Source organism: Gopherus evgoodei, chromosome 6 (genome assembly GCF_007399415.2).
Source record: "Gopherus evgoodei ecotype Sinaloan lineage chromosome 6, rGopEvg1_v1.p, whole genome shotgun sequence".
Classification (NCBI taxonomy): Eukaryota; Metazoa; Chordata; order Testudines; family Testudinidae; genus Gopherus; species Gopherus evgoodei.
Window position 1 is genome coordinate 131075374 of NC_044327.1, and position 27897 is coordinate 131103270.

A 27897-nucleotide genomic window follows, 5' to 3' on the forward strand; every position below is an offset into this window, starting at 1 on the left:
TAATTCATCTTGCCCCAAAACTAGCTAAGAGATGTTCAAGCATTTAGAGATGTTCAAGTCTTTAACAGAGGGCTTGTCTACATCAGAAAGTTGCAGCGCTGGTGAGGGAGTTACAGCGCTGCAACTTTGAAGGTGTACACATCTGCAGGGCATCACCAGCGCTGCAACTCCCTGTTTGCAGCGCTGGCCGTACTCCCGTTTTGTCTCGGGTGTAGAGGATCCAGCGCTGGTGATCCAGCGCTGGTAATCCAATGTAAACACTTACCAGCGCTTTTCTTGACCTCCGTGGAAGGAGGAAGCCTCTGGTAATCAAGCTGATCTCCTTTCCCGGTTTGCTCTCTCGTTCCCGGAACCCCGAGCAAGCAGGTAAGGAGAACCGCTTGCTCGGCGGTTCGGGGAACGAGAGAGCAAACCGGGAAAGGAGACCAGCTTTGCCGCGGTTTGCTCTCTCGTTCCCGGAGCCACCCTGCAAACCGCAGGGAAGGAGAACCGCTTGCTCGGCGGTTCGGGGAACGAGAGAGCAAACCGGGAAAGGAGACCAGCTTTGCCGCGGTTTGCTCTCTTGTTCCCGGAGCCACCCTGCAAACCGCAGGGAAGGAGAACCGCTTGCTCGGCGGTTCGGGGAACGAGAGAGCAAACCGGGAAAGGAGACCAGCTTCGCCGCGGTTTGCTCTCTCGTTCCCGGAACCCCGAGCAAGCAGGTCTCCTTCCCTGCGGTTTGCAGGGTGGCTCCGGGAACGCGAGAGCAAACCGCGGCGAAGCTGGTCTCCTTTCCCGGTTTGCTCTCTCGTTCCCCGAACCGCCAAGCAAGCGGTTCTCCTTCCCTGCGGTTTGCAGGGTGGCTCCGGGAACGAGAGAGCAAACCGCGGCAAAGCTGGTCTCCTTTCCCGGTTTGCTCTCTCGTTCCCCGAACCGCCGAGCAAGCGGTTCTCCTTACCTGCTTGCTCGGGGTTCCGGGAACTAGAGAGCAAACCGGGGAAGGAGACCAGCTTCGCCGCGGTTTGCTCTCGCGTTCCCGGAGCCACCCTGCAAACCGCAGGGAAGGAGACCTGCTTGCTCGGGGTTCCGGGAACGAGAGAGCAAACCGCGGCGAAGCTGGTCTCCTTCCCCGGTTTGCTCTCCCGTTCCCGGAACCCCCCTTGAAGCCGCCCAACAGCGCTGCAGTGTGGCCACATCTAACACCACTTGCAGCGCTGGTTGCTGTAAGTGTGGCCACTCTGCAGCGCTGGCCCTATACAGCTGTACTAATACAGCTGTAACAACCAGCGCTGCAAAATTTTAGATGTAGACATGGCCAGAGACACAATTAAGATTCAGCCTACACCACAGATTAGACAGAACTGTGCCCTACGACTACATCGGAATGAGTCCCTAAAACAACTCATCTTCTACCGTATATTTTTATAATCAGTGAGCCATAGATCCTCTACTATAATCTTTTATGTCCCAACACAGGCAGGTTCTATGTCTCATGTGCAATTGAAAAATACAAAACTGAAAAATCACAGCAATGTTTCACTTGACAAAGTGTCATTTACAACTATTAGGAAATCATACCTGGCACATACACCACTGGCTGTTCTTCATCAGAAACTGTATGCAATTTCATTAAAGGAAAACAAATTAAAGAGAAAGAAGTCCAAGCTGAGATCTACAAAAAAAAATATGAAAATGCACCTTTAAATCTGTGATTTGCAAAAAAAATTATTGACCCGACGCCTTTTATGAGTCTCCAACATTTAGAAAGCATCTATTGCAGGACAAACTTGACCAGAACAAAACATGAATGCCGATTTTGAAAGAAGACACTTACTAACATATGCACTCTGTATGTACTAGCTTTCATCTAAAGATCATCTCAGAGGTCATCTTTACAAAAGATTCACAGGACCAGACCCAGTTGCAACTCCAAGTATTAAGGTAATGAAGCAACACAATATTTATTTGAACTAGACTAAAGTTAACATTATAGAAAGAATCTCTTAGGACAGACAGCGAAGGCAAATTGCTGAGACTTATGTATGTAGTCACACTGACACTGAACCACATACCACAACAGACTACACAGTGCACAAGGTATATGACTAAGACCGTTAAGCTAAAAGGAAACAAAGATTTAAAAGGAAGTTGGTCATTCTCAGCTGATCTTTCCTCAAAGGATAGATGAGAGTTGAATGTCTAGGGACTTTTCATGTATTTGTTTAGGCAGGAGATTTAGATTTGGTTTCAGGCAGTTATTTGTGAATAAAGCTATTTCAGAAATATTCAAATAAGTGGTTGTCACAATCATAAATACAATTTACTATATCTAGCCCTCTAAAAGCACCTGGAACTGGGCAACATATTATTTGTATTACAGTAGTGCCTACAGAGCCAAAATCCCTGCCCCATATAAATTAGTCTAAAGATAAGAGCACAAAAAAAAGCAGAATCCAGAGCAGGGTGTGGCCTTTAGAGTCTCTTCTTTAAAGAGACAGTATGCAGTTTTGTTGTAGCAGTGTCAGTTCCGGGATATTAAAGAGACAAGTTGGGTGAGGTAACAGCTGTCATTAGACCAACTTCTGTTGGTGAGAGAGACAAGCTTTTGAATTTACACAGCGCTCTTCTTCATGTGACGTGTAACCTTGTTTCTCATCAACAGAGGTTAGACCAATAAAAGACATTACCTCACCTATCTTGTCTCTTTAAAGAGACAGTGTTGGTAAGCAGAGGTAAAGATGTTTGTTTGCAAAATAAATAATTAAGCCCACCTTTGACTGAAAGAATTGCAGAAGTCCAACTTGCATCACTATTTACGCTGTTTACTTTTTCCCGTTTTTCTTGTCACAATGAAATTCAATTACAACAGTTCCTCAATTGTCTCTCTTTCATGTTCTTTGTCTGCAACGTTTGAGTCTCAAATACTGCAAATATTTACAAACCATCATTCTCATTCCCAGTCCTGAGGCAGAGCTCTGTGTACCTTGAAAGCTTGTCTCTCTCATCAACAGAAGTTGGTCCAATAAATGATGTTACCTCATCCACCTTGTCTCTCTAATATCCTAGGACCGACACAACTACACCACCACCACATAAACTCTGCCCAGATAAACAGCGACACTTGCAACTCGCCGAGAGCTGTGAAAAATGTAGCCAATTGCACATGCTGAATGCAGTGGTCCACAGGGGAGACAAGAAGTCGCTGTACCATCTTGATCCAAGAAGCCTCAGCTAAGATCAAGATGCCCATTGGACAACTTTTTCCCCACCACGCAGAGCCTGGACTAAAATAACAATGTCACGGCAACAACCAACATTTCTATAAAGCAGCAGTGCTGTGGCACTAGGTATGGTGCATGAGCCAACAAAACCACCTGCAAGGGACATTCACTGTATTACAGAACAGCAGCACCCTTCCAAGCTGAGACACCTCCCAGTCTGCGTGTTCCCTACCAAATGTCCGCAGAACAGTTCATATCCACGCCTACTGAGATAGTGCACAACCATGTACACACGTGCCCACTCCCAGTGCCGAGATGGGCTGAGATACTCCTCCAATTCCATCCATACATGACAGGCTGGGACAGGACACTGTTCCCAGCCCAGGTTGACTCCTATATTTCCACCCCATGAGATGAAACAACCCCATGGTCTCTACACACAAACATACACAATCTGTGTGCACCTCCCCATGTGCAGAGGGCCCTCAGTCTCTGTCTCTCCTTCCTTAGGTACTTATATGGCCCTCATCACCATAGTAGCTGAGCACCTCACAATCTCGAATGTATTTATCCTCACACACGCACACCAGCGTTATCCCCACTTTACACCCAGGGAACTGAGACACAGAGAGCCTAAGTAACTTATCCAGTTACCCAGGATGTTTGTGGCAGAGCAGGGAATAGAATCCAGGTCTCCCACAATCTAATGCCCTAACCACTGGACCATCCTACAAGTTGAGCCCCCAACACCCCTGTCTCCTACAGGCTCAGTCCCCCACCCTCAACAGTCCTGTCTCCTACATGCATAGGCTTAGCCCCCCCCACCCCTCAACGCCCCTGTCTCCTACAGGCTCAGTCCCCCACCCCCAACACCCCTGTCTCCTACAGGCATAGGCTTAGCCCCCCCCCACCCCCCCGGGCCCTCAACACCCCTGTCTCCTACAGGCACAGGCTCAGCCCCAACACTCAAGTCTCCTACAGGCTCAGCCCACCCACCAGCCCCCCAACACCCAAGTCTCTTACAGGCTTAACCCCTCCCTCCCAACAACCCTGTCACCTAAAGGCACAGGCTCAACCCCCTCCACCCCCCAACATCCCAGTCTCCTACAGGCTCAGCTCCCCCTGCCCCTCAAAATCCCAGTTTCCTACAGGTACAGGCTCAGCCCCAACACCCCAGTCTCCTACAGGCTCTGCCCCCTCCCAAAACCCCTGTCTCCTACAGGCTCAACACCTCCCTCCCCAACACCCTGGTCTCCTACAGGCACAGGCTCACACACACACACCGCTCACCAACATCCTGGACTCCTACAGGTACAGGCTCAACCCCTCCTGCCCCCAACATCCCGGGCTCCTACAGGCACAGGCTCAACCCCTCTGACCCCCAACACCCCGGTCTCCTACAGGCACAGGCTCACACACACACACACACACCGCTCACCAACATCCTGGACTCCTACAGGCACAGGCTCAACCCCTCTGACCCCCAACATCCCGGGCTCCTACAGGCACAGGCTTAAACACCCCCCCACCCCACATCCCGAGCTCCAACAGGTACAGGCTCAACCCCCACCCACCAACATCCCGGGCTCCTACAGGCACAGGCTCAACCTCCCTGCCCCCCAACATCCCGGGCTCCTACAGGTTCAGCCCCAACCCTCAAGCCTCCTACAGACTCAGCCCCGCCCGGCCGCTGCTCTGCTGCCGCCTAAGCGCTCCGCGAAGGATACTGTCCCTGCTCCAGTACACGGCTCCTCCGGGCCCAGCAGCCACATCCGCCATCTTGAAACAACCGCCACTCCCAGAGTACCCCCGCCGCCCCCAGCGCTCGCAGCCCATTGGCTCCCCGACCCCAGCTTGGTCCTGCTACAGCCGAGCGAAGCCAAGCCACGGGAGGGTCTGTGCGGTTACCCGGAAGAGCGGCGCATTCTGGGAGCTGTATTTCTCCCTACGTTCTGGCCCAGGGAAAGCCGCTCTCTGCGAACTCCAAATCCCAGGAGGCACCGCTCCCAACGGCCCGTCCGTCACCTAGGATGGAAACGCGAGAGTTCCTCGCTGCGCAGTCTCCGGTACGGGGCGCGAGCGGGGACAAATTCACTCCGTTCCCCGCTCTCTGTCTAGGGGTTGAGCTGGGCAGGGGGCGTGCTGAGGATGGAGGACAAGCCCTACGGCAGCCTCAAGCCCTCTCTGGACAGGCTCACCCTGGGGGTCATCCGGATACTAGGTGAGCGAGGGAGGGACCGGCCACGGGCTCTGAGCAGCCCTGGGTCGCCGCGTTGGCATGGAAACGGCCCTGGCGCGTTGGCAGGGAAACGGCGGCCGGGCTGGCATCGAAGTAGCCCTGCCATGGGGGTGGGGCTGGCGGTGGGACTCACAGGCTGCCTGCGAGCAGAGGTGGGAGGGGGCCGGTACGGACGGAGGACCGGTAAGAAAAGGAGACTGACTGACCGAGGGAGGGAGAGAGAAGCCTGCTCCCTGCCTAAGAATAGTTTAAACTCAGCTGTTCCCTGATGGCTCAGCCCCCGGGGCTAGGAGTGGTTTCTAGCCTCCTTGTTAATTTCACTCACAGTAGCTGGGGGGAGGGGAGGGTGTGTTTGCCTTTCTGCCCCCGAGATGAGGGGCTCTTGTTTCCAATATACACAACAAATACAAGCATTTGGCTGCACAGCTTAAATCCTGAGCTAACAAAAGCAGGTGGAAGGGGAAAACTCGCTGTCACATTGGTTTCTCGTCTCCTCCCTCCCTGTCCTCCAGCCAGGCTGCAGACAAGGCTCTGAATTCCTCCCCACTCCCCCAGCAGGGGTTTTCCTCTAGGCTCTAGCTTGGAGTAGACTGGCTGAGATGCCTGCTGCTGCTGCCTGCATAAGAACAGTTTAAACTCAGCTGTTCCCTGTGCAGTTCAGTGCCCAGAGTTAGGAGCTGTTTCTGGCATCCTTGTTAATTTCACTCCCAGTTTTTGTTTGGGGGGGGGGGAAGGGAGGGTGTGTGTGACCATGGCAGGGGCAGTTCTTTTCTGCTCCTGGGATGAGGGGATCTCCTATACACAAAAAACACAATCAAAATCAGGAATCATTGTCAAGTTCAAATCTATCCCATTCCCTCCCCAGCAGAGGATCATGGCTGAGATGTCCAAACTGCTTGCTGATCCTCTTTGAAATGTTACTGAACCGCGCAGGGAACAGCTGAGTTTAAACTGTTCTTATGCAGGAGGCAGGCTTCTCCCTCCCTCAGCCAGTCTCCCTGCTGCAAACTGCAAGCTAGAGGGAAGCCCCTGCAGCTGCTGCTCAGTGCCAGGCAGGAAGAAAGCATGGTGCCTAGTGTCCCCAGCCTGGCTGGAGGAGGAGGGAAGACATGGAGAAAAATGTGACAGTGAGTTTTCACTTTTTCAGGCTTATTCCAATAGTAAAGTTTTATTATAGACAGTACTGTTAGTAGTAATAGTAGCTTTGTTTTCTCTATGTCATGCAATGGGAGGGATCCATGAAGTACGTAGAAGAGGTGGGTTGCTTGCGATTGGACCATATGGATAAGAAATGTAAATTACTTTCATTCCTACCCAAACCCCAGGGCTCCCAGCTGCCTCTGCAGCTGGTAGCTCCGGGGGTGATTTAAAGGGCCCAGCCCCTAGCTTCAGCTGAATCCCTGAGCCCTTTAAATCCTGATTTAAAAGTCCCAGGATTTAAAGGCCCTACTTCTTCTGATAGAGGCCACGCCTCTTCTGGTTGAGGCCCCTCCCCCTCCGCAGGACTCTGGAGTACTGGCAAGTCCTTTAAGTTACTTTCACCCCTGCCTACGAGCTCCATGGCAGCTACATGGGCACATCCTGCCTGCCAGCCACGATACCCATAGCCTCGTATTATTGGGGTCTGTGGCAAAACCCAGCTGGGGCCCTAGGGTGGGACCAGGGGGGAGGGCTTGCTCAGTGGTTTGAGCTTTGGCCTGCTAAACCCAGGAGTGTGAGTTCAGTCCTTGAGGGGGCCACTTAGGGATCTGGGGCAAAAATCTGCCTGGGGATTGGTCCTGCTTTGAGCAGCGGGTGAGTCTAGATGACCTTCTGAGGTCCCTTCCAACCCTGATAGTCTATGATTCCATGACACACAGCAACAGATGGGCCTTGCCCCTAAAAGCTCACCCTGACTTACGTGCCTTATGTTTTAAACCCAAGAGCACCCAGCACTAAATGCCCTTAACTCCTAGTGCGAGGCTGTGGCCAAAAAAGCTAATGTCATCCTAGGATGAACAAAGAGGGGAATCTCAGAGTGGAGTAGAGAAATTATTCTACCGCTGCTGCAATACCGTGTCCAGTTCTGGTGCCCACAATTCAAGAAGGGATGTTTATAAATTGGAGAGGGGTCAGAGAAGAGCCATGAGAATGATTTGCAGATTGGAAAACCTGCCTTATAGCGAGAGACTCAAAGAGATCAACCTATTTAGCTTAACCTTCTCTTTAAGGGGTGGCTTGATCACAGTTTATAAGAACCTGTGTGGGGAACAGATATTTGATAACTGTCTCTTTAATCTAGCAAAGGAAGGTGTAACATGATCCAATGACTGGAAGTCAAAGCTAGACAAATTCAAACTGGAAAACCAAGTGTAAATTTTTAGCAGTAAGAGTAACTAACCACTGGAATTATTTACTGGGGTTCTAATAAACCAGGGGTCGGCCACCCCTATGGCACGAGAGCCAATTTTTAATGGCACGCGGCTGCCTACTGGGACTCCACGTGCCATTAAAAATCCTGCCGACGCAGCAAGCCACGGGGTCCGCGGTCCCGGGCCGGAGTACCGACTTAGCGCAGCAAGCTGCCAGCCTCTCCCCCGCCTTTCCCCAGAGCCCTGCTGCTGCGCGTGCAGCGCTCTGGGGGCTGGGGCTGCGCACTCCCGCAGGGCAGCGTTTGGCTCCATGGAGAAGTAAAGACGCTCCCCGCTCATCCAGAGCCCTGCTGTTGCGCTCACATCGCTCTGAGGGGCGGGGCACAGCTGGGCTGTGCTGTGCGCGTGGCGACAGCAGGGCTCCAGATGAGCAGGGAGCCTCATGGTAAGGGGGTCGAGAGGGGTTGGGTAAGGGGTGGGGGCAGTCAAGGGACAAGGAGCAGAGTGGGTTGGATGGGGAGGTGGGATCCTGGTGGGGTGGTTAGGGATGGGGGTTCCTGGAGGGGGCAGTCAGGGATCAGGGGGGTTGGATGGGGCATGGGTCCCGGGGTCTGTTTGAGGAGCGAATAGGGGTCAGGGCAGTCAGGGGACAGGGAGCAAGAAGGATCCTGGGGGAGCAGTTAGGGTAGGGGGTGTCTCTGGAGGGAGTGGTCAAGGGACAAGGAGCTGGGGGGGTTGGGTGAGTCAGGAGTTCTGGGGGGGGCTGTCAGGAGGCAGGGGTGTGGAGAGGGGTTGGGGCAGGCAGGGAGCGGGGGAGGGGGTGTATGGGTCCTGAGTTCTGGGGGTCCTGTCGGGGCGGGGAGCGGTTAGATAGGCATGGGAGTCCAGGGGGTGTGGTAAGGGTAGGGGCAGTCAGGGGACAGGTAAGGGGTAGCGTCCTAGGGGGGCAGTCAGGGGACAAGGGGCAGGGAGGCTTAGATAGGGAGTGGGGTCCCAGGAGGGGGTAGTCGGGACAAGGAGCGGTGGGGGGTTGGAGGTTCTGGGGGAAGGCAGTCACCCAGCCCCCTGCCTTGAGCCCTGACCCCACCCTCACACACACACAAACACACACATGGTTTTCTGCCCTGAGCTCTGCACCCCCACACACCCTCAGGCCTCTGCCCTGAGCCCTGTACCACCCAGCCCTCTGTTAACTCCTTCACCTCCCCCCCCCCATGACCCCAGCCCTGACTCTGGCACCCCTACACATACCCAGCCCCCTACCCTGACACCTGCACCCCCTCACATGCCCCCAATCCTCTGCCCTGACTCTTGCACCCTCCACATCCCCAGCCCCCACACATCCCATGCACCCCGCACATCCCCACCCCCACCCTGAACACCAAACAGGTGTCACATTCCCACCTGCACCCCTCACACCACATGGGAGCTGCCCAGGTAAGTGCCCCCACACCCAAACCTCCTGCCCCAACCCTGAGCCCCCTCTCTGATTCTAGCTCCTGGCCAGACCCTTCACCCCCAGCCCTGTGCTCGGTCCACTCCCACCCTCAGCTCAGTGCAGAGAGAGGAAGAGAATGGGCCAGACCCAGGGAGAAGGTAGGTACCCACTGTATGTGGGCAGGGCCAGGACCCCAGACCGGCTGCGGGCTGAGTGGGTCTGGCAGCTGGGATCCCAGCTGGCAGGAGCCGGCGGATGAAACCCCTGAGCGGCAGCAGGCTGAGCTGCTTAGCCCACTGCTGGTCTGGGGTCCTGGCTGCTGGCCCCGCACAGTCCGCTGACGGTTTGGGGTTCTGGCTGCCAGACCCTTCCCATCTGGGATCCTGGACACAGGCCCCACTCAGCCCACTGCCGGCCTAGGTGAACAGAACCCCAGACCAGCAGTAGGCTGAGTGGGCTGGTGGTGTAAGATCAACATTTTAATTTAATTTTAAATGAAGCTTCTTAAACATTTTGAAAATCTTGTTTATTTTACAATATAACACTAGTTTGTTATATTATATATAAACTTGTAGAGAGAGACCTTCTAAAAAACATTAAAATGTATTACCGGCACGCGAACCTTAAATTAGAGTGAATAAATGAAGACTCAGCACACCACTTCCGAAAGGTTGCCAACCCCTGTAATAAACTATCCATCAGTGGAAATCTTTAAATCAAGATTGGATTTTCTAAAAGGAATGCTCTAGTTCAAATAGTAATTAATTCTGTGAAGTCCTCCACTGGCTGTAGACTCTATGAATTCCATGCCTTGGCAGATTCATGGTGCTGTATGAGAGGTCCAGTCAGGGGGCTGTATTTGTCCCTACCCTTGAAATGTAGCTTTGGGTGAGCTACAGTACCCCAAGCAGAGGCAGTCCCAGTTGACTAACTGGACCTACAACACATGGTGCACAGGAAGAAACTAGAAACCAGAAGACAAAGGAAAAAGAACTGATTTTTTTTTAAAAATATATGATTGGTTTAAAATTTCAGTTTTTGAAAGCTTGGGGTTAGAAGTACTGGAGAAAGTGCACAGAACTGAGGTTAGAGGGGTTGGTTTTTTTCCTTAACTTTCTTTCTCATATGAGATATACATGATTCTGACATGTATCTCTCATGAGTAATTGTTGTGGTAACTCTCAGCAGCTGTCTAGTATACTCACTCCTCCGGAAATTTTTCCTTGTCAGATCACATCATGTCTAATTGGTGACTAAATCCGATTACTTGTGAGGGTATTCTGCACCAAAAATTTAAAAATTCTATGCACAATATTTTAAAATTCTGCAAATTTTATTTCTCAAATAAATGTGGAGGCTCGCATGGCATTGGGAAGCACAGGCCACTGGCTGCACAGAGGTGGGAGATCACAGTGCAGCTCCCCGCTCCCCCCACCGCCGGACACAGATTCAGCAATGAGGCTGCACAGAACCCTGACACAGCGCAAGGACCGGGCCTGTCCTAGAAACACCCCAGGGCCCTGCCCCTCTGTGCCAAGTGCACCAGGTATGGGCAGGCAGGCTCAGAAAGGCAGGATCCCAGGGGGCTTAGTGTGGGGGGATGTGGGTGTCGGTTGAGAGAGTTCTGTGTGGGGCAATCTGGGTGCGGACAGCTCAGTGGGGGATCCGGGTGCGGGTTGAGGGGTTGACTGCAATGGCACTCTTGATCCCAGCAGAGGCTTCTCTACTCCACCTCTAAACCGTCTAGTTCTTTCATTCTGAAAGTCATTCCTAGTTCTAGGGAATAGATCTTCCCCTCTTCTCTTTGTACTTGTCTCTAATTTGTGTTGTCATAAGCAGTGTAGTGCTACTTTTTCCACACTTTCAAGATTTTAATGTGGTTCCTTTGCTGAATGCTAAAATTGCAACAATTTAACAAGACAATCCTATTTTTTTTTCCTATAGAGAGTTTGTGTTATATACCTTTTGTAGTCAACCTTCAGATAACAAAGGATACTTGAATTCTGAAGATGCCTTATTCAGGGGCTCGGAACAATACAAAGTGTCTTGTTCTTTTGGTTTTCCTTCACCCTCTGAAGGGCTCATAAAAGTCACAGATGATTATTCTGCATAAAATGGCACAAGAGCAGCGATGAGCCTTTTACCTCTGTAGAGTTAGTGCAAGAGTTCTCAAACTGGGGGTTGAGACCCCTCAGGGGGTCACGAGGTTATTACATCAGGGATTGCGAGCTGTCAACCTAAACCCCACTTTGCCTCCAGCAGTTATAATGGTGTTAAGTATATAAAAAAGTGTTTTTAATTTATACGGGGGAGGTTGCACTCAAAGAGGTCACCAGTAAAAAAGTTTGAGAGCCACTGAGTTAGTGGAACATTTTTATTGTGGGGAAGGTGGTTGTATTTCCTTAAAACTAGGCACGCTTGCACATACTGTCTGGGGGAGCTTACTCAGGTAAACGCTGTGGTCTCCATTTTACAAATTCTCCCTTTTTGTGTCTCCTATACAGAATTGCATACTAAGCTCCAATCTCTGTTGAAACCTGCTGAAGACTGTGAGTTTTCACAGGTGTTACAGGGGTTATAATTTGAGGGCAGTGGGGTTTCACACCTGTCACTCAGGGCCTACTGTAGCCTGCAGAAACTATATGCCTGGTGGTGACACTTGGAAGGAAACATCCTTGATTCATTCTCCAAAGCATTTTCAGGGATGGCAGTTAGAAAGAACCTAACTAAACTGTCCATTTTCTTACTTGTAAACTAAACACGCTTGATTTGAAAATGTGGAACCCCGATGTGGTTTTTACAGTCACTTTTCAGCGCCGAACCACACTTGAATACCTACAACACCCCGTGAGGAAAGAACTTCATTATTCACCCCATTTTACTGAGAACTTGTAACTTGACAAAGGCTAGAGGGGGAATCAGTAACAGAGCAAGAATTGTAATTTATAGTATGGGAATTCCCAACTCCCAACCTTGTGCTCAGACCATTAGATCAAGTCTCTCTTATAAAGTTTGTAGAGTGATTTGGGAACCTTCCAGGTGAAAGGTGCGAAATAAATGGAAGAGATAATTGTGATCCTGATTCAGAATATTTAAGTGGGAGACTTCTCTCCTGGATTTGTTTAGCTTTATCTATATCATTAGCCTAACGTGGTAGCCCTGTTGATTTCTTCCATCTGGATTCCAAGAAGGTGTCCATGGCAGATTTTTTTTTCTTCTCCATGTTTAATGTTGCTCCCATCCATACTTATGCACATCTGTTAAGTGTGCTTTTCAGTTTACCCATAGGATATTTTTAATATAACATTCATGTTTTTAAGATACAGTTTCTTTTCCTTTTAATCTTGGATTTGGTACAGACTCCTTTAGAACTTGCAGTTCATTCATCACTTTACATCTTCTTGTGACTGATACAACATTGAATCTTCCACCATCCCAGTTGAGCCTTTGTGCAAGATGAATTAAATGTTCCCGCTGTTTTCTTTAATCATAGAAATAACAATTATTCCATTAATATGATCTGTGAACTTGTTATAAGACATGCAGAACTTAGATGGAAAAGGCTTGTCAGATCATAGGTTCTACATATCACCCCTTCAAATGCAGGATAGAATCCCCATTTAGAGGACGTATATCTAGCAAGCACTAACTTCACACACACACACACACATAACTATTTAAAAAGAAACTGGGCAAAGGGGCAGAAAGTCTTCTGGAGGCAGCGGCCCTGCACTGGCCAGAGCGAATGAACTTCAATGGTGCAAACACCCCCAAAAAAATGTAACTCTCCAACAAAAAAAGCCCTCAGGATTAGGTCCATAGTCAGTCTCCATATCTTTTTTCCATACAGCTAATGTTTATGTCCAGGATGTATCCATGAATATGGAATATACCACTTCAGATTAGAGTTATTGCTGTATATATGTTGTCCTTGAAAGCATCAGGTAAGGTAGCGCAAACTCTTCTGACTAGCAACTCTGAACAGAAGTCAAACTTCCTTATATTGACTGCCACTGTCAAAGTGATAGAAAAACTCTGGGTGACCCACCTGTTAGAATAAGGGTGGGCAAACTACAGGCCGCAGGCCAGATCCAGCCCATGAGCTATTTTAAGCCGGCCCGCGAGCCACACCTCGCGGCTCGGCAGGGCTCCAGCCGGGGTGCTGGGTCGGGGCCACACCACGCGGCTCGGCAGGGCTCCAGCCGGGGTGCTGGGTCAGGGCCGGACCACATCGCTCGGCAGGGCTCCAGCTGGGTCGGGGACGCACCACGCAGCTCCCAGAAGTTGTGACATGTCCCTACTCCAGCTCCTACATGCTGCAACAGGCTCCACAGGGGCGGTGCCTGAAGATGGGGCAGCATGCAGAGCTCCCTGGCCGTGCCCCCGTGTAGGAGCCAGAGAAGGGAACATGCCACTGCTTCTGGGAGCCACTTGAGGTAAGCACTGCTCGGTGCGTGCACTCCCTGACCCTCTCTCCATGCCCCAACCCCCTTCCCCAGCCATGATCTTCCTATTGCCCTCCGAGCCCCTCGATGCCAGCTTGGAGCACCCTCCTGCACCCCAAACCTCTTATCCCCAGCCCCACTCCAGAGCCCGCACCCCAACCCCAATGTTGTGAGTATTCATGGCCCACCATACAATTTCTATTCCCCGATGTGGCCCTTGGGCCAAAAAGTTTGCCCACCCCCGTGTTAGAACAAATCACTCAGTACTGGGGAAAGAAATTTGACCAGAGTTATTTGGTGCCTTTCCTGTCTAGCACACTGTGTTGTGTGTTGTCATAAAGTGATTGTAATGTTATTGACTGCTTTGGGAGCCAATATTTTTTCCTTTTACACCAGAGCCAGTTTTCAAAGTGACAATTTACCTTTGTGTACTGTGTTTTTAATTCCTGTAGCAGGTAAGCGGTCTTTTTAGAACTGATGCAAAGCAATTTAAATCAGTGAGAATTTTTCATTGATTTCAGTCAGCTTTGAATGAAGCCTTTAATTATTAAAATAGTAATCTGAATAAATGCAAGGGAAAAGGTTCCACAGACTCTCAGCCCCAGTGATGGCACTCTGTAGATATTGTATCTTACATTTATACTGTACCCTTCAGTCCAAAGGAGCCCAATAATTATGGACCTTTTGCTGCAAGTAGACCAGCCTGGAGTCCCACTGGGATCCCAAAGAGGACTAAGGGTCTTCTCAAGCAAACCTCTTTGCATGATCAGATCCTACATTCATAAAATAATCACTTAACTCAGTGATACTCAGACCTCAGAAGTTCAGGAGCCAAATTATCGATCACCATTACCCAAAAGAGCCACAGTGCTGTGAATTCATTGTTTCATTTACTATGTATATTCATATTAAAAGGAAAGTATTTAGTTTTTACATATATGTATTATTCTCACAGCAAAACGACTGACCAAGTATTAATATTTTAATCAACTACAATTGGTTAAAGAGTAAACGCACCCTAAGAACATAAGAATGGCCATACTGGGTCAGACCAAAGGTCCATCCAGCCCCGTATCCTGTCTACCAACAGTGGCCAATGCCAGGTGCCCCAGATGGAGTGAACCCAACGGGTAATGATCAAGTGATCTCTCTCCTGCCATCCATCTCCACCCCATGACAGACAGGGGCTAGGGACACCATTCCTTACCCATCCTGGCTAATAGCCATTAATGGACTTAGCCTCCATGAATTTATCTATTTGTCTTTTAAACTCTGTTATAGTCCTAGCATTCACAACCTCCTTGGGCAAGGAGTTCCACAAGTTGACTGTGCGCTGCGTGAAGAAGAACTTCCTTTTATTTGTTTCAAACCTGCTGCCCATTAATTTCATTTGGTGGCCCCTAGTTCTTGTATTATGGGAACAAGTAAATAACTTTTCCATATTCACTTTCTTCACACCACTCATGATTTTATATACCTCTGTCATAAGCCCCTTAGTCTCCTCTTTTCCAAGCTGAAAAGTCCTAGCCCTTTAATCTCTCCTCATATGGGACCGTTCCAAACCCCTAATCATTTTAGTTGCCCTTCTCTGAACCTTTTCTAATGCCAGTGTATCTTTTTTGAGATGAGGAGACCACATCTGTACGCAGTATTCAAGATGCGGGCGTACCATGGATTTATATAACAGCAATCAATATATTCTCTGACTTATTCTTTGTCCCTTTTTTAATGATTTCTAACATCCTGTTTTCCTTTTTTGACCACCACGGCACACTGCATGGATGTCTTCAGAGAACTATCCATGATCACTCCAAGATCTCTTTCCTGATTAGTTGTAGCTATATTAGCCCTCATCATATTGTATGTATAGTTGCAGTTATTTTTTCCAATGTGCATTACTTTACATTTATCCACATTAAATTTCATTTACCATTTTCTTGTCCAATCATTTAGTTTTGTGAGATCTTTCTGAAGTTCTTCATGGTCTGCTTTGGTCTTAACTATCTTGAGCAGTTTAGTATCATCTGAAAACTTTGCCACCTCACTGTTTACCCCTTTCTCCAGATCATTTAGGAATCAGTTGAATAGGATTAGTCCTAGGACTGACCCTTGGGGAACACCACTAGTTGCCCCTCTCCATTCTGAAAATTTACCATTTATTCCTATCCTTTGTTCCCTTCTTTTAACCAGTTCTCAATCCATGAAAGGACCTTCCCTCTTATGTAAATTAAGATGTCATGGGATAAGAGCCTTTGATGAGGGACCTTGTCAAAGGCTTTCTGGAAATCTAAGTAGACTGTGTCCACTGGATCCCCTACGTCCACATGTTTGTTGACCCCTTCAAAGAACTCTAATAGATTAGTAAGACGATTTCACATTACAGAAACCATGTTGACTTTTACCCAACAATTTATGTTCTTCTATGTGCCTGACAATTTTATTCTTTACTATTGTTTCAGCTAATTTGCCCGGTACTGACATTAGACTTACTGGTCTGTAATTGCCAGGATCACCCCTGGAGCCCTTTTTAAATATTGGTGTTACATTAGCTAACTTCCAGTCACTGGATACAGAAGCTGATTTAAAGGACAGGATACAAACCATAGTTAATAGTTCCGCAACTTCACATTTGTGTTCTTTCAGAACTCTTGGGTGAATGCCATCTGGTCCTGGTGACTTGTTACTGTTAAGTTTATCAATGAATTCCAAAAACTCCTTAGTGACACTTCAATCTGTGACAATTCCTCTGATTTGTCACCTACAAAGGATGACTCAGGTGTGGGAATCTTTCTAACGTCCTCAGCTGTGAACATTGAAGCAAATAATTCATTTAGTTTCTCTGCAATGACTTTATCGTCTTTAAGTGCTCCTTTTGTATCTCAATTGTCCAGGGGTCTCACTGGTTGTTTCTGATGTATTTAAAAAACGTTTTGTTATTACTTTTTTAGTTTTTGACTAGCTGTTCTTCAACCTTCTTTTTGGCATTTCTTACTACATTTTTACACTTAATTTGGCAGCGTTTATGTTCCTTTCTATTCACCTCACTAGGATTTAACTTTCACTTTTTAAAAGATGCCTTTTTATCTCTCAATACTTCTTTTACATGGCTGTTAAGCCACAGTGGCTCTGTTTTAGTTCTTTTACTGTGGTTTTTGTTTTTTTTTTTTTAGTTTGGGGTATACATTTAAGTTGGGCTTCTATTATAATGTCTTTTCAAAGTGTCCATGCAGCTCATTTTTGCATAGTTCCCCTTTCTGAAATTAAATGTCAGTGTTGGGCTGCTGAAGTGTTCTTCCCACCACAGGAATGTTAAACATTGTTAGATTATGGTCAGTATTTCCAAGCGGTCCTGTTATAGTTACCGCTTGGACCAGATCCTGCGCTCCACTCAAGACTAAATCAAGAAATGCCTCTCCCCTTGTGGGTTCCTGTACCAGCTGCTCCAGGAAGCAGTCATTTAAAATATCGAGAAATTTTATCTCTGCCGTTTCATCCTGAGGTGACATGTACATATGGGGATAATTGAAATCCCCGACTATTATTGAGTTCTTTATTTTGATAGCCTCTCTAATCTCCCTGAGCATTTTGTTTTCACTATCACTGTCCTGGTCAGGTGGTCGATAATAGTTCCCTAACTTTATATTCTTATTAGAGCATGAAATTACTATCCATAGAGATTCTATGGACCATGTGGATTCATTTAAGATTTTTTGCTTCATCTGAGTCTACATTTTCTTTCACATATAGTGCCACTAATCCCCCCTGCCCCACACACAACCTGTTCTGTCCTTCCAATATATTTTGTACCCCAGAATGATTGTGTCCCATTGATTGTCATCACTCCACCAGGTTTCTGTGATGCCTATTATATCAATATCCTCTTCTAACACGGGGCACTCTAGTTCTCCCATCTTACTATTTAGACTTCTAGCATTTGCGTACAAGCACTTTAAAAACTTGTCACTGTTAATTTGTCTGCCCTTTTCTGACATGTCAGATTCCTTTTTATGTGAATGTGTCTCATCTGATCTGGCCCATATTTTATCCTCTTCTATCCTCTCCTCCTGACCAAAATCTAGAGAATCTCTATCAATAGACTCTCCTCTAAGAGAAGTCTCTGTCCGATCCACAAGCTCCTCTGCAGCAGTCAGCTTTCCCCCATCTCTTAGTTTAAAAAGTGCTCTGGAACCTTTTTAATGTTTAGTGCCAGCAGTCTGGATCCACTTTGGTTTAGGTGGAGCCCATCTCTCCTGTATAGGCTTCCGCTCTCCCAAAATTTTCCCCATTTCCTCTTAAATCTAAACCCCTCCTCCTTGCACCATCATCTCATCCACGCATTGAGACTCTAAAGCTCTGCCTGCCTTTCTGGCCCTGTGCGTGGATCTAGAAGCATTTCTGAGAACGTCACCACAGAGGTCCTGGATTTCAGTCTCTTTCCTAGCAGCCTAAATTTGGCCTCCAGGACGTCCCTCCTACCCTACCCTATGTCATTGGTACCTACATCTACCACGATCACCAGCTCCTCCCCAGCACTACACATAAGTCTATCTAGATGCCTCGAGAGATCCACAACCTTTGCACCAGGCAGGCACGTCACCATATGGTTTTCCTGGTCATCACATGCCCAGCTATCTATGTTTCTAATGATTGAATCTCCCATTATTAACATCTGCCTTTTCCTAATGACTGGAGTTCCCTCCCCCGGAGAGGTAACCTCCGTGCAAGAGGATACCCCATCATCATCTGGAAGGAGGGTCCCAACTACATGAAAGTTTCCCTCTGCTCCCGTTGATTGCTCTGCTTCCCTGGGCCTTTTATCCTCCTCAACAGCGCAGGGGCTGTCTGACTGGAGGCAGAACAAATCTACAGTGTCCCGGAAAGCCTCATCAACATACCTCTCTGCCTTCCTTAGCTCCTCCAGGTCCACCCCCTGGCCTCCAAAGCCCGTACGTGGTCTCTGAGGGCCAGGAGCGCCTTGCATGGAATGCACACATATGCAATACTTTCACAGGGCAAGTAATCATACATGCTACACAGAGCGCAATAAACAGGATAGCCTCCACTCTGCTGCTGGGCTTCTGCTTGCATTCTCTCCTACAGTTACCAGGGTTAATGAAAGGGTTTTTGTTTAAGTCAAGAAGTTTTGATTATAGTTAAGTTTTTAAAGGTTTTAAAGACTGGAAGTTGTACCTCGCCCCCTTCCAAGTCCCTCTTAAAATTCCCTGTTATGGGCCCGTGTTCGGCACCCTGTTTGGTTAATAACTTAGATTGGGTAATACTTGAACACTGTGTGATTTGATTATCACGTCCTGCAAACAGCTGGGGGAGACACATTAAAGAGCCACTTGCAACTCCTGAACCTTAGTCTTTTAACACTTAAAAGAATCACTTAACCACTGAAGTGCATCCACCTCTGAAGTGGAACACGGCAGTTTTAACACATCATGGCAGCACTGCACAACATCTCAAGTCAAGCAAAAAATACTTTCTCCAACTAAAACTACAGGGCATGTTTAGAGAGGCAAAATATAATTACCTGACTTTGAGAGTTTGGCCTGGACACTAGTGCTGAACCTCTGCTTTTATGGAAATTTCCATGGGGTCTTTTGAATCAAGCTCCTGGTCCTTGTCTTTAATGCGTCTCAGTGAAAGGATGGTATCTTCAGCAGCACCGTGCCCCCTAATGCCAGAGCATTGGCTCAGTACTGACACAAGATCACCACCTACTCCCAGTATTCGTTAGAGGTCTCCCCTTTAACTTCACATCAGCTTAGCTTACAAAACCAGACAGCTTGTAGCACTTGGTGTCACGTCTGCAAGGTGTGCTCATGCTCTACTTTTTGTTTTATAGAAGCTTCTCCAGGAGTCGATGAGGTGACATTTGTGGAAAAGGAGCCAGCTGAACGTCACTCTATTGTTTCCTGGGAGCAGGTGGGTAGTTTCATTACAGCACTGTAACGGGGTTTTTCTGACTATGCAACAGGCTATGCATGCATGCAGGATACTGAACAGAGCTACCACATTTCACATACAGCTCAGCCCATAGGTAAGAGAGACTGAGGTTTGTGACGCATATTGGAGCAATGCTGTCTCCTTTTCAGGTAGTACTCTGGCTTCCAGCCATACCACCTGCAATTGCAGTGTTGTTGGATCTCACAAAACAAACAGGCCACTGATGCATTCAGATGGGAGCCCTCTAAGGGACACTTGAGTGCTGCAGAGAGTAGGGATGGTGACTCAGTAGGTGGTTGTCATTCTTCTGCATCAACCCTGAAACCAAGCTCCAGCATGGTGTTAGGGGCCACTGTGTTGCTTGAGGCGTTGTCTTTCAGATGAGACATTAAACCAAGCTCTTTATGGCCATTAAAGAGAGGCTTGTAGTACAATCAAGTCATTCAGTGCTCCCACCTACACCCCACTCATCGGTTTCCCTTCTCAACCTCAACTACCTACCTTCTACTTCCCATATCTCCACTCCAACCATAAATCTAAAACACTGATGCACACATGCTACTCCTAGGGTAATTCTGTGCCAAAAAAATTAAAATGCGCAGAATATTTTAAAATTCAGCAAAATTCTGCATACTTTATTTGTCAAATTTTGTTTCAAAATATGTCCACAAGTATGCCTGGAACAATGCAGACAACAAAAAAGATTCAGAAAATGTTTTTTTGACAAATGGATTCCTTACTAAGCATATTAATACAGAACTTTTAAGTAATAATTCATTTAATCTGCAATTCAGAAACATATTTCCCACACCCCTCAAAGGCAGTGTAAAGGCTTGGGGTAGTCAGGGGTAGCAGTGGAGTTGAGGGAGAGGGAAGTAATTGCTGGGAAGGAGCCTGGGAGTGAACCTTTAGCGCTGTTGGGTGTGGGTTGGAGAAGTAGGGAACAGTTTTTTTTGGAGGGGGGGAAGGGATTGTTAGGGAGTTGGGGAGTCTCCCCCATGCAGACCCTGACGGACCCCTAGCCTCTCTCATTCAGTCAGGCACATCTGCCCCTGTCCTCATGTGTCCCTGCACTTCCACTCAGACAGCCCTACTCCCCTGTCCCCATGTATTCCGCCACCCCCCTCTCCTATGTGTCCCTGCACCCAATGTGTCCTCGTGTGGCCCTGCACCCCCATTCCTATTCAGCCCCCGCTCCAGTCTGCCCACCCACGAGCCCTTCTGAATCCCAGTCTACGTGACCCCCACTCTCAGGAGCCCCATGTGCCACACTCTATCTATCCACCCATATCGCCATGGCTCCTCACTTGGCCCCCAGGGCAGGGCACTGTGAGGAATGCAGCCTGTCATCCTCCCTACCAGCTGCTGACTGCTGTAGCCAGTGTGCCAGCTGCCTCTGTTCTGGCACCACAGCAGTCCCTGGTGGGAGAAAGGCATAACTGCAGCGCCTCTCCAGCAGAATGTATTTTCTGTGGAGAAAAAACAAAATTGGTGAATTTTGCATGTGCGCAATGGGGCAGAATTCCCCCGGGAGTAACATCTATGCAGATTTAACTTCTTTAATTTCTACATACAAATAACCCAATTTACCTTGTAGGCTACCCCTCCACCTATCTCTTCCTAAGCATTACAGAAAAATATCTCTCGCAATCACCGTTTACAGCGTAGCACCAGACCTCACTTATCTACGCCCACCAAAAAAGCCAGGATAGAGCTATGAGTTAACTTATGGAAGCCGCATCAACCTTGTATTAATCATCCAGTGAAGTGGGTTTTAGCCCACGAAAGCTTATGCTCAAATAAATGAATTGGTCTCTAAGGCCACGTCCACACTACAGAGTAAAATCGAAATTAATAAAATTGATTTTATAAAACAGGTTTTATAAAATCGATTTTACGCGTCCACACTAGGGCACATTACTTCGGTGGTGTGCGTCCATGGTCCCAGGCTACCATCGATTTCTGGAGCGGTGCACTCTGGGTAGCTCAGTAAAAGAATGGGACCAATAACTTCGATTTCCGCCCACACTAACCCTAAATCGATATAGTAATATCGATTTTAGGGTTACTCCTCTCGTTGAGCAGGAGTACAGAAATCGATTTTAAGACCCCTTAAAATCGATTTTAAGTGCCTTGTAGTGTGGACGGGTACAGCGTTAAATCGATTTAACGCTGTAGTGTGGACCAGGCCTAAGGTGCCATAAGTACACCTCATTCTTTTTACATTCATTGTGTTTCCACAGCCACTAGGTGGCACTGTTCACCAGTTTAGTGGTGGGGAAACAATCCACTGTAGATTAATATTTTCTCTATAGTAAAGTTGTAACAAGGTTCCTTTACAATCCCTGTTTTTAACTCCCTCTATAACGTAGGCTAAGAAAAATGGTTTGTCCTGAAATTTAACTGCATTCTAAACATCAAGGAAATTTTTTCTGCAAATCTTGAAGAAAGTTGGTCAAGTAGTTTTGAGTTATAGGTCACTAAAATAACAAAGCCTTTGAATATGAGCCCACTCAATCATAGCTCCATAGCTAAGGCTGAGGGAAGGCAGGTGGGGTGGGAAAGAGGGAATGGGGAAGGGCGTGATATAGGGCAGGATAGGGCCAGGGAACCTACCTAAGAGCTAGGCACATTGCAGCCCTTGGTCTCCAGGAAGCACAAGGACTACTCTCTCTGGACTGCCCCAAAGAAGGGTGAGGACAGGCAGAGCAGTAGATCCATGCCAGCCTGCAAAGCAGGACAAGCACACAGGGAAGTGTGTAGTGCCTCAGAAAGGGACACAGCAGAGGACGTGCTTAGGGAGTTCCGAGAGGCATTTGGTTCAAAAGCCCAAAAGAAAGTGGATTGTTCTCCAGTGCACTCTCTTCTATACGGTTTTATAATCTCCTGATAAAATCAGATGCACAGTTCTGTCTCTGCTATTTATAAATGCTGTTCTTAATGGGTCTGAGACTGAGGCCTGCTGCAACCCATGTGTGCTGCTTTGCTAATGCAAAGGGGTTGTAAAGCTGGCAAACACATCCACCTGAGAATTCCCCCTGCATAGAGCATGGAGGACATGACTGGAACATCTCTGCTCTGGGGATATTCCCTGCTGCCAGACGAGTTCTGGAGCCTTCAGCAGCTGAGTTAGACCAGCCCTGAAGTGGTAGTAACTTATATGGAGAGACAAATTGGCCTGTGGCCATCTCCAATGTTAGAGAGCCATAAAAAATTATATACATCTCCTTCACCCCTCGCTCAGGTCTCACATGCAGTGAGCTCTGTGCCTTTTTGTGTTTAGAGTGGTGTTTGTAGAACCTTATGGATTTAATTTCTATTAACATCTATGGGATTGTTCCCAATAAGGGGCTATTCTATTATTATTATGAGTTAACTGCCTTATGTAAAATCATCTTTTTTATGTGGGAATCAACACATGTTGGACAACATAACCTTACCAGCTGATAGAGTTCCCCACCACCCCAGAAGGACACATGCATCAAACGTGTTATTTCTAGGTAATTTGGGGATATCATGGACAATAAACAAAAGAAATTAAAATCGCATCAAATATTGGGCATCTTGGTTTTGTACTTTATGAGGCTGGTGATTGCAACTCTGGAAAGCACCAGATGAGCAGGGTGCATGCAGCTGGTTGAAGAGGCTGAGGGTAAGCAGTTTTGGGCATATCATTTGGGCTTATCTGACCTCTGCTCTAAGAAGACACTGTTTAAAATCACAGACCCTTCTGACTGAAGGTAACTTGACAGATCAGCCAGCCTTCTCTCACCCTCATGGAAAACATTGGACGATATCCAAGATCCCAAATGGGACCACGTTCTACTCTGGCACAGCAACTTGTCTTCAGACCCATCCTCTGGAGAAGGCAATGAAAGGGTGTTAGCTGAGGAAGTTCCTAAAATGAAGGTAAAAAGAGGGAGAATGTGACTGGAAACAGAGATGTCAATTGATATGTCCTCCTGGAAGAGGAGGGCTTAAGGCAGCAGGTCTATCCAGAAATCTCTTATCTCCTTCCATGAATAGACGGTTCATCACCAGAGTCCTGATTCTTGTCTCTCTCAGGAGAGTAATTCCATTGAAGTCAATGGAGCTGTTCACGTGTAAAAGTTTATTAATAGAAAAACAAGATTAAATGATTAAACAGGTGTTTTAAATCGATGGAATGTAGCATGTAAATACTTGTATTCTGGTGAGGCTTTGTAGCACATCAATCATCTCCAGACATCCAGCCTCCTTCGTTGTTTTAATCCAAGTCCTTGCCCTTGCAACTAGAGTTATGAAGTTAGAACTTCTGAACACTGCAGTGTGAAATTACAAAAATTTAGCTTTGAAAACAGTCTGCAAAACAAGGGTACATTTGTTACAGGCTTTTGGAGAATTTAAAGCATTTAAAGTTTAGTATTCTTCTAGAACAGGGGTGGGCAAACTACGGCCCGTGGGCCGGATCCCGCCCACTAGCCATTTTAAGCCAGCCCTTGAGCTCCCACTGGAAAGCGGGGCTTGCCCCGCTCCAGCGCTCCACTGGAGAACAGAGTCAGGAGCTGCTCCATGCAGCTTGCGGAAGCAGCCGCATGGCCCCGCTCCAGCCAGGAGGCAGAGTCAGGGTCCACTCCACACAGCTGCTGGAAGCCGTGGTATGGCCCCCCTCTAGCTTCTATGTGCTTCAATGGCCCTGCTGTAGTGGCCCCCTCTGGCACTCCAATGGGAGCTGCAGGGGCGGTGTCTGCAGATGGGGCAGTGTGCAGGGCCACTTGGCCGCACCTCCATGTAGGAATCAGAGAAGGGACATGCCACTGCTTCCAGGAGCCGCTTGAGGTAAGTGCCACCCCGAGCCTGCACCCCTGAGCCTCTCCCCACACCCCAACCCTCTGCCCCAATCCTGATCCCCTTCCCGCCCTCTAAACCCCTTGATGCCAGCCCAGAGCACCCTCCTATACCTCAAATTCTTCATCCCCAGCCCCATCTCAGAGCCCATGGATGGCATGGACTGTGGTGTGGAGATGGGAAAACAGCACAAAATGAGTGTAGCAAAGGAGTGGCTAAATTTGCTTTAGGTTAGATAAATACAAGGTATCGGATATTTATCCTTGTTTTATGGGTTTTGGATACTAAATATTTGCTTGTGGTTTTTAATTTCCTTTCACATAAATCCAAACGTTTTTCTTTCTAAAAAGCATTTGGTGCTCTGAAAACATACCAGATTGACAGTCCTGCAGCTTGCAGTGCTCTGCTACATAACACTTAGCATAGAATATGAGGCTTGGAAGGGACCTCAGGAGGTCACCTAGTCCAACCCCCTGCTCAAAGCAGGACCAGTCCCCATACTGCATCATCGATGAGCGTCCTGCTCTGAAGGGACCACCTCACAGTATAGAGAAAACCTTGAAAACATGACCCGAAAGTTTGATAAACCAGAAGGCACATAAAAAGAACCTCCAGCATATAATCTTTAAAAATCTCATGATTTGGGGGCCTGACTCGTGATGCAGGAATGTTTGCAGTTGGTGATACTGTAAACATACATTCTAGTTTGGAAAAAAAGTTTGTTTATTGTTTCAGGGAAATAATTTGATATGAAGAGTAGTGATAGTTGGAGCCCTGCACGGATACAAAAATGTGGATCCGCATCCACCAGAATCAACATGCTTCTGACCTGCGATCTGCTAGCCGTCTTTTATGTGTATCCGCACCCGCAGCAGCAAGCCGTCTCACAAGGGCTGGGGGGAGCAGAGATGAATGGGAGGGCAGGGTCTTGAGGAGAAGGGGTGGTGACGTTGCACCCCGTAATGCTTTATAGAAATATGCTTATGAATATAAATGACATAGCTGGAATATGCTTTATGCTACATATGCCATGTTACATATCTTTGCAAAGGTTATGTTCTACCGCATGTATTCATCCTATTCGTATGCATGTATCATTTTGATATCTAAAGTTATGAGCATTGGCTCTATGCTTGTATTTAAAGTGTTTTCTGTAGAAAGCACCTGAGGCAGATTTGATCAACATAGTGTGAAGGGGTTATTCAAGTACATGGAAGTACTTGGCCAGCAATGAACTTTGAGAGACGCCAATCCACATCTGAGCTTTCCTGGGAATGTGGCTTGGCCTGTAAAGTTCTGAGTCTTCTGAGTCTGTGACTTGCCCATGTGACTCCAAAACTCCATCTTGCAGCTGGATTCTGCATAAGAGAGAAGAAGAGGTTTCCACTCACAAGAGAGAGTCTATTTAAGCTCCTGGAAAACCCTCCATTTTGTCTTCAGCTGGCTCGAGAGAGAGCCTCTCCACCCCCAAAGGATACCTGAAAGAAACTGGAACAGAGGACGGTAACCACAGGGGTGTGAGTGATTGCTGGACCCAAATTAGAAGGAGGCTAGTCAGTAAAAGAAGCTTACTGGAACACCTCTGAGGATGAGATTTCATCTGTAATCCCTTTCTTGCTGTATTAGGCTTAAACTTGCGTGTTTTATTTTGTTTTGCCTGGTAATTCACTTTGTTCTGTCTGTTATTACTTGGAACCACTTAAATCCTACTTTCTGTATTTAATAAAATCACTTTTTATTTATTAATTAACCCAGAGTATGTATTAATACCTGGGGGGGGGGACAAACAGCTGTGCATATCTCTGTATCAGTGTTTATAGAGGGCGAACAATTTATGAGTTTATCCTTTATACAAGGTAAAATGGATTTATTTGAAGTTTGGACTGGGAGTTGAGTACCTGAGTGTTGGAGACGGGAACACTTCTTAAACTGTTTTCAGATAAGCCTGCAGTTTTTGGCAGACATGGTTCAGACCTGGGTTTGCATTTGTAGCAGGCTAGCGTGTCTGGCTCAAACCAGGCAGGGCACTGAAGTCCCAAGCTGGCAGAGAAAACTGGCTCGGGGATAGTCTCAGCACATCAGGTGACAGTCCCCAAGGTGGTTTCTATGATCCAACCCGTCACAGGGGCATCACGTCGCATGCTACTCCCACGTGCTCATGAACAACAGTAGCAGCAGTGCATGTTGCATCACAGTGGGGCGGAGGGGTGAGGCACCAGGGCCCTGCCCACTCCAATCCCTGCGGCCGGGGACAGGTCCCTCTGCCCAGGAGCCAGCGGACCGGGAGTGTGGCCAGTGCTGCCAGTCCAGACCATGGTGGGGATGCTGGCATTGCCCAAGGGGCCCAAACTGCTGGACAGGAAGCAGTGCGGTGAGCAGGTACTGGACGACCCTAACTCCAGTCTGCCACCTACCTACTGGCCTCCAGCCCCGAGCATGCTGCACCCCCCACCCAGGCTGCCCAAGCCAGATGCTGCATGGCAGGCACTGTAGGTGAGTAGAGCCCTGTGTGGTTGTGTCCACGTCCACATCCAATCCAGTATCCGCAAAAATGGTCCGCGGATGTGGATATACATGGATATGCAGGGCTCTAGTGATGGTAAGTAGCTTCATGCAGCATCTTTCCTTGGCTCATTAAAACTGTCTCCTGATGTGATTCCCTTCTGGTTTTCAAATTCGTTATGCAGTTAGTATTGGGAACTAAAATATGAGTTGAATTTACTGTCTAAGGGCCCAATCCCACACTTCTCACAGAGCATAGTGCCTGCATTGAGCATACGTGTATGCTACTGGATGGTATGTCATACCTATTTGCGTGCATGTGCCTATCACACTTTAGTGATTGAAAGTCCATGAAAGAGAGAAGTCCTAATACCACTGCAGGTCCTGTAGCTCAAATGGAAGAGGTTGGTTGGTTGGTTTGGTTTCAGTGGTGGCAAAGCGCTGTCCCTGACGAAGCTGTGTGTGTAGATTAGCTGATGACCTTGGGTCTGTGATTTGGGAGTGTGAATTCATTACACAAGGTGCCATGTCATGAAAATTGTGCGACACTCCTAAAATATCCCTGTAGCTAGTGATCGCTAAATTGGTAAACCAATTGCATGAAATTTTCCCAGAGATGCCTTTAGATCAAATAACTGTGTTGGGAAACAGATCCAAGAAACTTGAAAGCATCTCTCCAGTTGTGTGATTTGAGTTGTGTTGGGGCTCAGTAAGATATTGGGTGGCAAATGTTCCTGTCTCAACAATCAGTCAATTATCTGGATCAGAGCATGCTGTACCTCTTTCCTTTAATAACATTTAAGAGCATTTGTGATTACAGAAAAACTCCTGTGTATTGCCAGAGGATTTAAAGAATTTCTACCTAATGAGTGATGGCTTCCACATGACCTGGAGTGTTAAGTTTGATGGTAAGTCTGTCTGTTTTTTTCCTTTAGGTTAAAAT

At 47.6% G+C, this 27897-nt stretch overlaps 2 protein-coding genes across 3 annotated transcripts in view; one reads left to right on the plus strand and one right to left on the minus strand.

Moving 5' to 3' along the window:
* KIAA1328 (KIAA1328 ortholog) overlaps window positions 1–5112 on the minus strand; it is a 254190-nt gene extending 249078 nt beyond the window's left edge. The window contains exons 1-2 of the mRNA XM_030565790.1: window positions 4928–5112; window positions 1558–1593 (exon numbers count right to left, since the gene is read on the minus strand). Coding sequence (XP_030421650.1) covers window positions 1558–1593; window positions 4928–5036 — 145 coding nt within the window. The 5' untranslated portion in view covers window positions 5037–5112. The remainder of the gene's footprint in view (window positions 1–1557; window positions 1594–4927) is intronic.
* Window positions 5113–5224: 112 nt separating this feature from the next.
* Window positions 5225–27897, plus strand: part of TPGS2 (tubulin polyglutamylase complex subunit 2) — a 57127-nt gene continuing 34454 nt past the window's right edge. For both annotated transcript variants that reach the window (XM_030566685.1, XM_030566683.1), the window contains exons 1-3: window positions 5225–5421; window positions 19525–19604; window positions 27775–27862. In XM_030566685.1, the coding sequence (XP_030422545.1) occupies window positions 5349–5421; window positions 19525–19604; window positions 27775–27862 (241 nt within the window). In that variant the 5' untranslated portion in view covers window positions 5225–5348. The remainder of the gene's footprint in view (window positions 5422–19524; window positions 19605–27774; window positions 27863–27897) is intronic.